General features: G+C 36.9%; 1 protein-coding gene across 1 annotated transcript in view; it reads right to left on the reverse strand.

Annotated features, from left to right (window-relative positions):
• LOC106119524 (RNA-binding protein MEX3B) overlaps positions 1 to 10,583 on the reverse strand; it is a 47,814-nt gene extending 37,231 nt beyond the window's left edge. Inside the window, exon 1 of the mRNA XM_013314564.1 lies at positions 10,177 to 10,583. Within this exon, the coding sequence (XP_013170018.1) occupies positions 10,177 to 10,420 (244 nt within the window). The 5' untranslated portion in view covers positions 10,421 to 10,583. The remainder of the gene's footprint in view (positions 1 to 10,176) is intronic.
• Between the last annotated feature and the right edge of the window lie 5,645 nt (positions 10,584 to 16,228).

Here is a 16,228-nt window from a genome sequence, read left to right on the forward strand (position 1 = left end):
TTACAAGAAATTTACAAGCATGAAATGTAGAAATTAAGTTCAATGTATGAAAACACAAATTTTAATTTTTATATTATTATTATATATTTTTTGAACAAGTAACAAGCAAGATGGCACCAGGACTACATGACACGTTAACTTTCGCTAAAAGTCGTGTCCTTGATCTTTTAGAGACGTACGCTGTTAGCGGGCGTCGTCTCCCCGTTGACCGTAAGTTATAAATTTCCGCTTATTGTGATAGAAGGCGATAACCCCGACGTCCGCACGATTACTGGGACGCAATAACTCACGGCCGCAATGAATCATACATAGCCCAGTCTCACGGCGAGCTCTGCTATCTACTTATTATATAACTAAAATACATAGAAACATACAACGCTAGTCTTAAAAAAAATCTGATAATAACTTTTTGAAAAAAGGTGAAAAATGATTATAAAAATTATGCAAATAGAATTTTTTAGTATGAACTAAAACATTTTTAGTAGACTTAAAAATGTTGTGTAGTTAACAAAAAAAAATAACTTAAGAGAAAAGAGTCATTCAAAGTACCGTACTAATATAAGTGTTTATTGTTCTTGTATACATTATCAAGACAAAAGATTCAAGTGCGTAATTTATTAATCACAAGTGAGAGTTATAATGACATTAATTATAATTTGTATTTATTAACATTGATATAAATTATATAAACATCCTCAGGTCTGCGAACTTTCTTATAACAAAGTATTGCCTTAAAGAATATTTTCGAATCACTTTGAGTAGGCTTCAAACCCCTCAATGGGACGTATGGAGAGCTTATAATGAATGTTTAAAACGTATTTCAATTTACCTGCCTAAGAGACCTATTTAAAAACATATATTAATGTATGATATATGATATTAATATTGTCTAACTAAACCACACCTCATAATGAGATGTAGGTAGAACAAAAACTAAGAAACACAATTAGTAACTAAGTAACGAATTAAAAGTATTGATTGACACATTATTAGCAGTAATGATGTGCATTTTTTTTATATATAATTTACATTTAAATAGGTTAAGGAAAATTTAAACGTTTGTTTCATAAAAGATTTATTTTGCGAAATTTTGTGAAGCATTTTTAAATATTAAAGATACCTACATAATTAGTTCTATTGACATTATCTTAATCAAATGATATTCCATACTAATGACATCATCAAAATAAAGTCCGTACTATTGACATACATACAGAACTAGTGTAAGAACCCCCCGTGGGACAGTAGCGACCGTTGGTTCACGCGTGGTCGACGTCAACGGTAGACCCAGCTGCCACCCTTTGTTAACTACGTTGTAATAACGACGCGAGACGTTTTAAATAGACGTTAAGTTAATACGACTAGTTTCAACGAGTCTCGTTCGGGGGCTTTACGTACGTGTTTGGGAATTTTAAGGAAACAATAGGTTTGAAATGTTTGGCGCCAAAATTTTGACATAAGAAAAAGATTTTAGATTTCATAGATTATTAACTCGTCCTATAAAATTAATGCAAAATAATTAAACATACGAATAGAATGAATTTTGAATATATTCAAAAAAAGAAGGAAGTTAAAGTACTTAAAAAGAGTTTTCAAAACACTGTATGCCAAATTTGAGTACATTATAAAATTTGAAAACCGCAAACAACTTATTCATAAACTCATTAGCGATGAATGATTCAAGTATCAAGACATATCTGGTGATATTTTAATAAGAGTATAATAAATAAAAAGATTGTATGTACCAGTTGACATATAAAATGAATCATTATAGAAATCAGATATATGTGCACAGGACACTGTAAAAAAACATTTAAAACTCGAAACAATCTGATCGTATAATTTAACACTTGGATATAGGAAGTTATTAAATATAGAGATATAATTTCATTTATGTTGTTCACCTGTATGTATGACTTTAATTGACTATTGTACTAAAAATAATTTTGACAGTTTTTCATTTAACTTATGAAATCAACAACTATCATAGACATCACGTTAAAGTGCCTGAACAGTATACCAAAAAAAATATACTTAAGTATGATTTAAAAGAATAGCAAATATAGAAATTATGTATAAAGAAAGCTATATTCTGTTTTAAATGCGTATAAACATCCGTGTGAATTTATTAACATCTTCACAATTTCGTCGACTTACCCGCGGCTTGTGGCTAAGACGGTTGACTCGGCAGGTGCGACTGCCACACGACGGTTGTCGGCAGATGTGACCAACACTACACTATTATTATTGAATTCATAACATATATCGAGACATAGCTTTTGGTTTTTTTTTTAAAGAAAGAAGGTTAAAAGGTGAATTAGTAATATGTTGACATTTGTTTCATGGATAATGTCAGTTGTGTTAAAAATGTGCTTTTGCCCAATTATTATAATTAAGTAAAAAAAACTATTTTTATAATTAAAACCGAATACCTATACGATCAAGTATTGATAATGACGAACTGGTTACAGTTAATTGAGCTTTAAAACAATTGCGTATGTCCAGTGGAGCGGGTTGAGTCCACATGCACACGGCTAGAGCGGCCGCATTCTTGTGTCGACGACATTTCGCACATCTGCGCGTCGCGGCCGGGACTTTGACACCGACACATCATCATATCCTGTCTGTCATTAAACCTTCGAGAGAAAAACAAACGCGACGCCTTTTTACTCTCAACATAATGTAGTCCGCGACAAATAAATTAATCTCGCTCTGAAATTGCACGATCTCTCAGAAACGATCGCCGGCCGGAGACTAATGGAAGTAGCAACGTGGCCGCTCATTGCAAGCTCTGGACGATGAGTAAATCGAAATGGGAGTGAGTCTAATTCGCGGCGCCGGCTGACAGCGCTAGATGGATTGTTGTCAACATTAGTGCGGGAAGCACATCGACTTGTCGCCCCTAACGTCGCTGCAGACACTTGTATAGCGGTCGGTCGCGCGCCAACCACGCAAGCAAATTAAACTCAATTCAATGACTATGTAATAAGACTCCATTTTATATCTCCGCCTCTCGGCGCTTAGTACTCGATAGCCGCGCAACTAATAATCACTCGCGACCATAAGCACTCGTCACCAGACGTCCGTCGATCGATTTGCAGCTCAGAAACGAAACGGCCCAAGGTCCACTATTAAACGGTGACGGCTTTCGCACCGGATTATGGGCTTATTTGTGGTAGCGCGGCAATTAGGAAGTCATTCATTAGGGTCCCTAAGTTTCGCAGACGCGGGGGTGCCGGCGCGGCGTGACGTCACCCGGCGTCTTCGATGCCGCATGCACCGGAGGTCGCGCCGTGTTGCGCTCCGTCGCTAGATCGCCCAGTTACAAAAACAAAAAGTAGCCATGTTTAAGAATGCTGCTACACCGTGCAATATAAACAGGAGCGAGCGAGCGGCCTTTTCCCAGGCGTTGGCGCCACGGCGAGCGACAAGGATGGCCTAATCCACCTTAAAATAACCCCCGATTTGGTCGCCGCGGACGCGCCATAGATCTCATTTCCGAGCGAACGATAAGGACGCAAGATGCGGTCGGTTAGCGGCGTCCCAGAATGCATCTGTCAAGTTACAGAAAAAACGTGGCCCTGGAATTTCGGGACGACTCCGCGGCGGGACCATATGCTCGTTTATTTTTTTCTCGTCCCGAGTAGTTTCATTCAAAAATTGTCAACGGATAGAGGAGATTTGTGTAATCTTGTTAAAGTAATAGCGGCCGGCCGCTTAACAACCGATTTAGCGATTATTGAAAGAGTTTTAATATCAATGTTGACATTTGTATTGCCCGGCGACAAACAAGGCGTCATGTTGCATCGCTCGTGCGGATATAGCACAATTTACAGCGAAGATATCTAGAGAAATATGGATACAAACTAAGGTCGAGTCTGACAATGTCTGCAGTACAAAAGTCGTGGGAAAGCTGCAAGATAAGTATGGTGCAGATTCGCTTTTAGCGCTCCGTTTCCGCTGGACTGCGGGCGTCGACGCTCCCCGCGCGTACTAGGCGGCCAGCAGCGGGCAGGAGCCGAAGCCTTGACCCTGAGCGCGGTGGCGTCGACCGGAACGCACGCCGCGCCGCACTGCGAATCTCGTCGATTCCCTCTCGCCGACTACTAGCCGGTGTTGCGGTCTTAGTACATTCCACTCGCACGTGTGCCTTACATTATTTTCTCTTTCATTTGATGTTTACAACAAGTACTCGTTATTGTTAATTTTTACGTCTTACTTAAAAAATAATAACATGCAAGTACTACATGAAAGTAACTCATACGCTCTAAAATAATTAAAACATGCTATATTTTGCAAATCGGTACAAAATGGTAGCATTACGACAAAAATGTCTCAAAACATGTACAAAATCGAGAGTTACACACGCTCTATAGTAAAAAAACTTGTATCAAAATGATGAGTAGAGGTACGGGGGGAGGCAGAGAGAGGGGTTGGCAGTCAATGATGTGGAACCGGTCCTGGCGGTCGTCAGCGGAACCGGCTTTGACTGACGGGGACGAATTACTCACTGCGACGCTTTGGAAACTTTGTTATGGCCTATTTCATATTTAAAATACTGAGAGCCAGTCGGGAGCAATGAGTAGGGTATTTGTGACAATGAGATATGTTGCGGGTCCACTAAGAAATTGTTTGTCTATTCATCGTGACTTATTTAACGGCAAAATATTTTGAACTAGATGAAATAACTGGATTCTAAAGTAACATAATGAACAGTTTCCGGTTTGTTTCTCATTTTCATTTGGGTTAATACCAAAAAATACAACACATAGTGAAAAGTCGTTATTAAAGCGTCTGGTAAGCGTTGCTGATAACGTAAAGCCATTTTTTTATTTTTGTCTGTCTGTATATCTGTCCGGAAGTTTTATCTCCGGAACAGCTAGACCAATTTTGACGTAACTGTAGGTGATGCACGTGGGCTTTTCATAGGCTCCTTTTTTATTCCGCGCTGACAAAGTAGCGTGCAACCACTAGTGTATTATTAAAATCATATGGTTTATTGTGGAGTTGCATCAAAAGCTCCCGCATGACACGCGCGAGGTCGTACGACACCGAAATTTACAAGTCGCACGACACGACAACCCGGCGCGCTACCACAAATCAAAACCATCAAAGCCGCCGACGATCGCATCGCAACAATCGGACATCGATAGCAGAGCGAGGCGACGCCGGACGTGACGTCACCGCCTGTCCGCGCGTAAACTCGAGAATTTTAAACAACCTCCTTTTGGTATATTGCGTTGTCTCAAACACATGTCATTCCGTACAAACAAAGCTTCACTTTTGCCAACTGGCACCACCTTATTGTTTAAGGACTAAGGTCGAAATTGCTTGGTAAAGCGATTTGTCATAAAGGATGTGCACACTTTACATTCATGTCATTGAAAGTGCGTAGTTATAAGGTCGTAATTATGTTTTGAGAGGAATTCAAAATGTTGTATTGAAATCGCTCTTTGTCCTCAACTAGCACCTGCCCCGGTGCGTTGTACCTTGTTCTCTTTTTACTATTTTTTCCCGACTACCCCGCAGTCTGGCAATTACATTGTTAACTGGTACTTCTCTTGTTTTATTTCAATACGGATATTACTTTCAGAGGTGTTCGTAATTATAGCGAATAAACTATTAAAAAAAACAAGTTTAATAATTCCATTGAAATGACATTTATGAATAAGTCAAGCGAAGATAATTTTGTATTTTCGCTGTTCGTAAATAAACTAAAAGGTATATAGAGTAATATTCCAACTAACCGAATGGGAAAATAATTATTTAACCTTGTCCAACGACTTTTAAGTAAAACTTGTCTATGGATTGAAGATACGGACATCTACACTTAAATAGAAGAATCATCATAAGTATGAAATAAAATAAAGTAACCTCAATAATCTGCTATATGCATAGTTTAAATATACAATACTACAAAAACTTTTTCTTGACTTTACCAGAGATAAACGTCTCGTTTATATCCGGTCCTTACAAGATTAAATCTCCAAAACCTTACTAAAGCAGCCCTTGAGACTACAAAGTAAATAATCTAAAAAAAAATCTATTACGCCTTTCAATAAACACAAAACGCATGCATAAAAACAACCAGACAAAAATAAAACGTGCCCACAGACACGGCAGCGCAGAAAATCGTATTTGTGATCAAGTACCAAGAAAACAAGTCCCTTGAAAACGAACTTTTGTTAAGTGCGTATTGAATTTCTACCATTCTACGATCTTACCGTTCCATTGTGAACACGCATCAACTACAAAAAGGAAGAGTTTTTATATAATTCCTCCAAAGAGTTTTTATATAATTCCTGGTGGGTTTTTTTTTCTGCCACAAAAATGGCGATCAAAACTATACCAGGATTAATGGACCTTGAGCTTTGTTTGTTATATGGAGATTGATAAAATTTATTATATTTAAATGTAGTTTGTGTACTATGTTTAGTATGAACTTTCTTGCAAATTTGTCTGAATCTTCGCGAAGGTCTTGTTGATTGAAAATCAGACGTTCAATTTAAATCATATCCTTGACAATCTCAATCACTGTATTCTCAATATTAAAAAGTACGTCGATGAAAATAAATCTTTCATTGGAGCTATTATAAATAATAAGTTGTAATGGGACTTCGCCCTTCACGCCGATATGGTGGCAGTTGCTGTAATTGCCCTTACAACTTATTTGCGTGTAATTTTGCAATGTTCCGAGTGAAACACGAAACTTTAAAGCATCCCATTTGCTTAATGGACCCTTACAAGGGTTACCAGTTCATATTTTTTTTATCTCAATTACACCATTCAGGTTAAGCCGCATATTAAGATATCCGCTGATTTTATTTACGTTTTATGTTTTGAATTGGCCTAAAGATAAAGTTTTATTAATTTATGCAATGCTTATATAAACAGAAAATTTTGGAACATGCTTATTAACGTTTATAATATGTGTATAAAACTAATTAAGGGTATGGGAGACAAAACAAACATTTTTAAACTACATTGTAAACGACTAGGATGCAACGACTTTTTAGATCATGCAGAAGTACCAACTTACACGCAAATGCAGCCGCTAGTCACTGTCGAGTACACTACCAACATAAAATAAATCGAAAAGCCAAACCACAGTTAATTCCCGCCGACGAACGAAAAACAAAAGTGCATGCCGTCTCGCAGAACTAAAACATTCGAACGAACGCCGATGCCCGAACGAAACGACCTAAATATAACGACGTAACCCACATAATACAAAATGCTCGCTTTACCACCTTGTCACTTTAAAGGGCAGCGAGCCCCGGCAGAGTTCTTTAACCGAATGCAGCTCTCTGTACTGAGACAAGGTTGCAACTTGTTGGTGGATTTTTTGCTCGGCCTTTACGAGCTTCGTCTGGAAACGCCACGGAATGTACTGCGATATAGTCCACTATAATTGTGTATTATTGTTCTTCGCTATGGGAAAAGTTTCCAGCGGAATGCACCTCCGTCTGAAGCCGAGCAACCGATTTAAAAAGACCTCGCAAACATCGCATGGCCGACCGCCTAATACCTGTTCTTAATTAAATTGCATCTCTTTGCACGTCTGATACATAGATTTTTATAAGTATTTATTTAAGTCCTATATATTGAAATAGTGTAACAGATAATAAATATATTTCTATGATATTAAAAAAGATAAACTGTTAACTGTCACCAGCTGTCAAACGATTTCACGTTAATAAGATGGTGACAATTTTTTAAACAAAAGCAACATAGGTCATTCTGCCACTATAGTAAACCTCAAGCAGTCCCTACTATAGAATGTAAAATGAACAACATAAGTATTTCTCGTATGAGCCGTGTGTGACAGAGTTATACTCTGTATATTGACCCCGTGCGGATCGCGTCCTCTCCTCCCCCAGTAACTTTACACGAGTGCGGAACAGTAAGGCAGAGTAGCAGGACAGAACAGTACTACTATTGTTTAAACGCACAATAACATCTTGGTGTACGCGTTCCAATAATGGAAGTACTTGCAGTGTACTACTGCTCTGCCTTATTGTTTTGCCCTCGTGTGAAATTAGTGTAAGCATTTAATAATAGTCGCTCATGTCGGTGTGTAGTTGAACAAATCGTACTATAGACAATTTAGAACATATTAATATATGCCGAATTTCAATATTTTTAATATGAGCTTAATAAAAATACTTATAATTATTGCTAAGGAATTAAAATTGCTAAAATATTTAAGGCATTTTACTAGTTGACGTGTCTAGCTAAAGTGAAATTATCAACTGTCAGTTTACGAAAATAAATTTTACTTTAATTTGAGACAAGAACAATTAAAATGTCTCGACATTTACCCGTTTCACTAAATTTGCGGTCTTGTATTTATTTGGACAACTTTATTTAGTAGAAACGATCTTATTGCGAGAATAAATATAAGCAGACAGCTGTTTTAACAAAATTCAAATTTAAAACGTTAGTTCTCGTCTATAGTTCTTTTTTCAAATGATCAAATTTTAATTGATTAAATAATAAACTCTATGATTTATGGTTTCTTTAATATGCTTTTATTGAACCATAAACGATATGAGTCAATTTATTAGAGTGGTACGTTGTCACCTTTGACAATGCAGGTCGCGCCCAAACACCGCTGCCGCGATGCGTGACGCAGTAACAACTCAATTCAAAGATATCCCCAAATATATTCACGATGCCCACTAAACTAATTACCTATTTTGTATTTTATACGAAACAGGCATTCGTTGCGGCAACTTTACTAGTATCTTTACAGCTAGGGTTGCCACATAAGAAAATATTTTTTTAAATCGAAAATTGTTTACGTCTCAGAACTTTAATTTGCTTAACAATCTGTTTTAACAAATGTGACATGAAAATAACATTTTAAATTACCAAATATCGAATGCCCTTTTTCTTTTTAATATTTATACTTGTTCAAAATAATGTGTTATATTAAATACCAACCAGATGAAGGAAGTCTAGTCTAGTCTACTATATTTATGATTCACTAGTCAAAAGCTAGTGAATCATAAATATAGTAAAAATTACAACTTAATATACGAGTAAGACATACCAACAACATTAATATGACAGATTGTATTATTATGTGTTCATAGTCATTTACTAGACTGACCTATTAAAATGGATATTCGCACGTTTGCTATAAAATAAAATTCGTTCGAAATTCAAAATTGTGTATTCGTTAGGTGACAACCCTTAGTCAAATTAAATATGCGCGGCCTTCATTATTTTGATACTGTTAGTTGTTCTAAGGCGCAATGTTGTGGGGTTCACCGTACAAACCGATAAGCGCATTAAAAAATTAATTACATACAATTATACAAAAACATTTACGTACCAAACTAAATACGGGATGACGACATTTTTGTGATAAAACTATTTAATACTAATAACGTACAGACTTACATACAATAAAATATAAATAAACGAGTAATCTAGCAAAAAAAATTGAAATAAATAATGCAGCATAATGACGCAAAAGAACTTTACTCTCGACCAAATGTTAATAAATAAAACAGTTGCATGAACAAAATCTACCTACAATTAACGAATTTTTTAAAACATTCAACGGAAACGACGAACATCCTTGGAGCGATGATAGAATTTTCAGGTTCACAATGTTTTTCCTCCGCTGCAAATCCTGTGCTATGCACATTTCGAGAAATTAGTCTCAGATAAGGTTCGCTTCTCGGCGCACTTTGTCGGAATTTTTTACGCAACCCTCGTCCGAGAATCACAACATCCCTCGGGATATCATTTTTTGTCGAATTCTACCTCTTAATTAGATCCGACGTTATTTTTTTCTACTATAACCGATTCGAAATGCTACGTCTCGAAGCGAGAAATTAGATAGATTTTTAAGATCTCGAATAATCCATTGCAGCAATTATTCAAGAATCAGTTTTGTTACGAAAACACAGTATCATAACGTTTAGACAATGTTCATACAAATTTTAAGACATGTGTTGAGACGAGGGACATTCCGACAAACTGTTTTGAGAGGGTAAACAAACAAAAAGTAATTGTTATGTGTAATTAAGACGGAGTCGCTCCGAGGGTGTCGTACATTCATTCGAACATAACCTGAGCGAGCCGGCGCGACACGTGCGCCCTTATGTAAGGGTGGCGGGGGCGCGCGGCGCCGGTCGCTTCCTAACCTCAAACATACGGTACCTTGTCTGCCGACGATCTCTGCGACGTGCTCCGAGGAGGGCACCGGCACGCACTCCGTCATGTTCTGCGACTTCTTGGCGCGGTCGTCGGGCGGCGGAGCGAATCCGATGGGGCTTGCCAAGGGGTTTGTCGTCGGCATCGGCTCGCCAAGGCTCAGCATGCTCAGCTCCAGCGCCAGCCGGAAAGCGCTCTGGTCCTCCACCAGCCCACCGCCGCCCAGCTCGCCGAACAGGCTCGACGGCATTTCCACTTGAGAAGCAATCTTGTCGGCTAAGAGAGGTCGCCCTCTCGTGTCACTCGTGAAAATATTGGTGAGACGCGTTCGATCGTTTTTAAACGCCGCGGTTTGTCATGAACACACGTGCGGTACGGTCGCGGCGCGGCGTTGAACTGAGTTGCCGGCCGGCGGGCGCACGCGCCCGGCGGTTCGTTGCGGGGTGGTGGGGCGGGGGCGCGAGGCGCGGGCCGACGGCCGGGAGGGGGCGACGCGACTGCAATAAGGCGGGCTGCGACGCAGCTTCCGCCCGCCCTGCCGCCCTGGCCGGGCCGTAACTTGCCGCAGGTACTTACGCACGCCACGCAACTTGTGTGCAATCTCGTACTCCGCCGTACAACCCAGACGAACCGTACTGTATCTGTACTTCATATAAACCCATGCGTAGAATTATTTTCTCTTATTCATTTAATTAAAAGCGATAACAATTGAAAAAATACATTTATGAAACTCGTGTTGTTTGACAACGTGTTGTTTTGTTGGTTGTTTGTTTATCGAATTATTATCGAATAAGCTTATTTTTTTGTAATTTTTTTTAAAAGATTACATAATAGTTTTCGTTCGTTTCTATAATGAAGCGAATAAGAAATTACTACACTGCTAAAATAATAATCAACTACGTTAACCCTTTTCGCAACGAGCATGTAGGAATTAGGTTATTCACTCTCATTTGCAGGTTCTTTAAAATGCGTCCCGTGGAAATGACACGAGTGGCGCCAAAATGGTGACACGCGATACTTTTGTCAATTATTAATTCATAAAGAAAAGTAATTATCTTAAACAATAAATAATTAAGTATTAAAATATAACTTTTTAAATATTTTTATTGTTTAAGAATTGGTATTTAATTCACCTTTTTAAATGCTTTACCCAAAAAATTGTCTACACTTTTAACAAACTAAATTTGTTATATTCGAAATCCACTAACTAACTCATTAATTAACGTTTCTGTTTCTCTTAAATGAAATAATAGCTTCTGTATTATTAAAATGAGTAAAAACAGTGAAGTCCTACATTAAAAGCTTAAACCAACCATTTTTTTAGATAAAGACTGGTTTCCTGTCTGTTTACCAGGACCATTACGATTTACATCTGTTCAATACTGGGAGTGAGACTCCTTTTTTTTTTGCAAGTGAATGCTAGACCTCACAAAAAGTCTAGACATGTATTCATACCCTTTGTAGATGCATTCAGTCGTCTCGCTTGCTGTGACTAAATGTGTATTCAATGCGGTGTTTTATATAAATAAGTGTTGAATAATATCCTTTTTAATTTTTTATAAAAATATTAGATTTAATTCCGTTAACTTAAACATCCGGTTGACCGGTAAACGATTGAATTTTCTGTTGAATTTGTTTTCAAACAGACAAAATCGTAAAACAAAGAATAAAATCTCTAAAGTACTAAAATTCTTGTATACGATGCCTTATTAACTTAACACTTACAAATTAAAAATCAAATATACTATGAGTGTAAAATATAGAACCTATTTTATTGGAATATACTAGCTGGCTGAATCCGTCCACGTGAAATTAAAAAAAATAATTAGTGGTCTGTGTTCTTCCAGACTATGTTCTACATATATGCCTAATCAGCGATATCCATGCACCGTTCTGGAGATACCTTTTTACTAACATGCATCCATCTAAACTTTCGCATTTATAATATTAATTGGATCGTCGGTGGCTCAGGGGTCACGCACTTGACTTGCAATCTGCAGGTCCTGGGTTCGAATCCCGCCATGTACCAATGCGTTTTTCGATTACCGATTTACATATGTACATTTATTCGACGTTCTTACGGTGAAGGAAAACATCGTGATGCAACCTGCACATATCTGAGAAGAAATTCAAAGATATGTGTGAAGTCAACCAACCCGCACTTGGCCAGCGTGGTGGACTATGGCCTAATCACCCTTAACTTAGGGTAGGCTCCGAGCCCCTCGGTGGGGACGTATATTGAGCTGATGATGAATATTAATAAGATAAATATTTACTCCACAAAAAATATGAAAACTCTTTAAAAAATCTATTTCTAAGTAGAATACAGCTGCATTAACTATTTAATACAAAAGTATATTTGCTTAACTTTCTCTCGCACTAAACATGTCAGCTTATACTAGAAAAGTGTTTTAGGTCACAGTAAGACCTTGTCCCGACAGACAAAGGGATATTATTTTTATTATTAGAATAAATTTAGATTCGGTACAAGGGTTGCATGGGAAATTTTACTTCGACGCCTTGACACAAATGTTTTTCACAAGCTTTTAGTATATTCATGGATTGTAGCGAGGTTTCTACAAGAACTTAAGTCTTTTTTTTAAGTAAGTTTTATCAGTTTTTACTTCGCCTTAAGTATGAAAAATTATTTATGTATTTATAAACCACTCAAAGTTATTCGGATTGCGTTATTGTGGGCACTTTTTCTAATGCTAGTTCCATAAAATCATCATCTGCTGTCTCCCGCCAGTTCGTCCGCGCGGAATTAAAAAAAAATAATTTGTAGCTTTTGTGTTCTTTCAGACTGTATTTATATATAATATGTATGTCAAATTTCATCGAGATCCATTCAACCGTCCTGGAGATATCTTCAAACATCCATCCATCTATGTATATATTCAGCAGGTCTGAGAATAGGCTGCAGACGGGGCCGCGGACGAGAGCGAAAGCGTGCCCGTGGTCCCGTCCCGATGCGTTGGAGGAACAGAGGGGTTTAGTGGGTATGCCTCCGTTATGGAGGAGAATCCCACATAACTACCGCGTCCCCCCCGGGGCGCGGAGTATGCATAAAGCATTCCCCTCTGAAAAAAAAAGGTCTGAGAATAGGCTATCTATTTTTTAATCCCGCGCGGACGGAATCGCGGGAACAGCTAGTGTAACTATAAAATATTACCTTTAATGGTCGCTCAAGTAGTTTCTTAGTATAATTCCTTCCTTAGTAATCATTAAATATCTCTGAACAAGGCAGAAAGAATATTGATGCTTTCTTTGTATAACATCTGTCGTAAAATGTTCAGCTGGTCTATAATAACATAGCTCTCGGTTTACATTAACGCATAATAAATAACTAAGTACATAATTAGCAGTCTACAGCCTACGTCACAACAATGACTACATAATTATCCTTGTTCCAAGGATTACAAAATGTACGATCCAAATTAAACCTTAATTGTATTTATAAAAGGTCCATATCACATTACAGGAAAAGTAAATTCTTAAATCTAACCTATTTTAAGATACGTTATCTTCTAATATTATAATTTTTATATAAAACTAGCTGTCGTCCGCGACTTTGTTCTCTATATATGCCAAATTTCATTGAGATCCGTTCAGCTGTTCTGGATATACCTTCAAACAAACATCCATTTATTCATTTACATTCACAATATTAGTAAGAAGATAAAATTAAAGGTTTGCGTATGTATACCAGTATATAATCAACATCTGTTCATATTCAAACAATTTAAAAAGCTTGGCAGGATGCTGCGAGGCTCGATTGGATTTCACCATCGTATTATCTTTCATAGCTCACATCCTTTTCATTGTAAGGTCAACATACACATTCACTCTCAAGGCATAGGCCTTATTATATATAATATAGGTATTATTTTGTTAATAACTATTGTCTTATATCGTAACTAAACTGTATTTCCAGAAGTAATTTTTCCATTAAAAAATCTAACCTACAAATATTATAAACAAACAAGACTTATACGACAGAATTCGTTAATCTTACTTCTTACTAACATTATACATGCGTTTAGATGAATGGGTGGATGGATGTTTGTTTGAAAGTATCTCAAGCACAGCTGTATGGATCAGGTTGAAATTTGACATATGTGTAGAACATAGTCTGGAAGAATACATAGGTTATATTATATATAATTCATTTTAATACGCGCTAACGTAGTTATGGGCGGCAGCTAGTTGAAAAATATTTTGATAGAAATTGATAGTAACATGAGTTAGTATTCACCTTCTTATTTAAATGCATATAATCGTCTTCCTGTAATACTCTAAGTGCCTAGTTTTAGACATTATTAATTATTATAGAATCCTTTAGCGTGAATGACGTGCTTTCCTTACAAAGTCCTGTGTCAGAATGAATAGAGAGGGGACATAAACGTCGGTATTTTAGTAAGGCTAGTGTTGCGTCAATACACTGGCACATTATCGAATTTTCTTCCTAATACTAGTAGAAAAAAAAATATTCACTAATATTTCTGGAAATTGTCGCATCAGTTTAATCACAAAGTATTATCGTAGATTGATTCTTTTGTGACTTTTTTGTTATTACGCAGGAGTAAAAAGGTTTTTGTTATTATTGCATTCCGAAAGTTATCACGCTTTGTTTGCGTGTTCATTGAACAATTGGTGATGGAAGAAAAGCGCCAAGGGTACGTCTTCAGAGAGGAACAACTAACACAATTACGATCTCCTTGTTGTCGAAATAAGAATGGACGCGTATGAAATCTTTAGGTTTCTACTTTATTTCGTATACAAAATGATAGGGTGACTATGATTCTAATGAGACTCTGAAATATTATTTATAGGTAACGCTGGCTAATCACCTCGTCAGCGCAGAATAATTGTTAAAAAAAGTAAACAAAGTTCCTCCCGCGCACTTAAAGCTACTTTCCAGTAAAATTGGTCCCTTCAAAATTCATTTCTTCGTATTGGAGAACAAACGCGGTAATGCAAGCAGAAAACAGACAAAAATTTTAAAAATTGAATTTCCCTTATAACTGAAATACGTCAACAACTAAAAAAAGCAATTACTAACAAACTTAATCCTATTAAACCAAGGCCTAAAATTGCCTAATTTACGTAGAATTCTTGGATATTCAATATATCATGGCCACCCTGTGCGAACCTTCTCAAGTTGAAGCAAGTACTACAATGAGTGCAGGCAGGTAGTGATTTTTTTACTCGGGCCTTTTGAGAACATCTGCTTATAAAACGCCGGATAGCAGATGCGAGGCGCACTATTGTGAACTTGGCGTCTTTTTTTCGTACGTATGTATAGTCGCGAACATACGGTACGTATGTATAATATGAGATTCTGTGGTTAAGGTATATATAAAAATACCGTTAAAAACAATAACTCTTACTTTACCTCACTCAGAGTCAATAATTGTTATGTCCCTAGTGTAGGTTTCGCATGCGAAAGTTAATATTAAATTTACTTTGTAGTTTTTTTAATCATCTATTAATAAATCAATAGAATGACTTAAAACTGTAGACGAAATCAAAATATTATGTTTTACAATTGTCTGTTTGTCTGTTTGTATGTATCGTTATGGACAAAACGCGATAATAAACAAATGTAACTACATTCTTATATTGCGCAAACGATAGGGAATCAAAAATATCTAATTTGCTTTTTTCACCTTTGCGAATGTTACTAATAATTTTGTCACTGAGTGTACCATACTTTCTCGCGATCGGCCGGATATCTTGTCTCAGTCTGGGGAATCAATTTTTAAACTATCAAACAGCTTCCCGACTCGCTTGCTGTACTTCTTCCGGTTTTTTTGAGCAACTTATTATAAAAAATGTTTTATTTGATGACAATGTACTGTCAAGAAAAGAAAAAAATACAAAAGATGTAAGCGGCCGAAGTCCGCGACTAATTCTATATTAAAAAATCAAATAAATTACTAAAAAAAATGAAAGCCATTATACCAATTGACGTCAATTAACAAATTGATGACATTTATAATGATTTATGTACTATTATTATAAAAATAGGCTTTCTAAATAAAGATACTTCGTCTCC

The sequence above is a fragment of the Papilio xuthus genome, unplaced genomic scaffold (genome assembly GCF_000836235.2).
Source record: "Papilio xuthus unplaced genomic scaffold, Pxut_1.1 DF827461.1, whole genome shotgun sequence".
Taxonomy (NCBI): domain Eukaryota; kingdom Metazoa; phylum Arthropoda; class Insecta; order Lepidoptera; family Papilionidae; genus Papilio; species Papilio xuthus.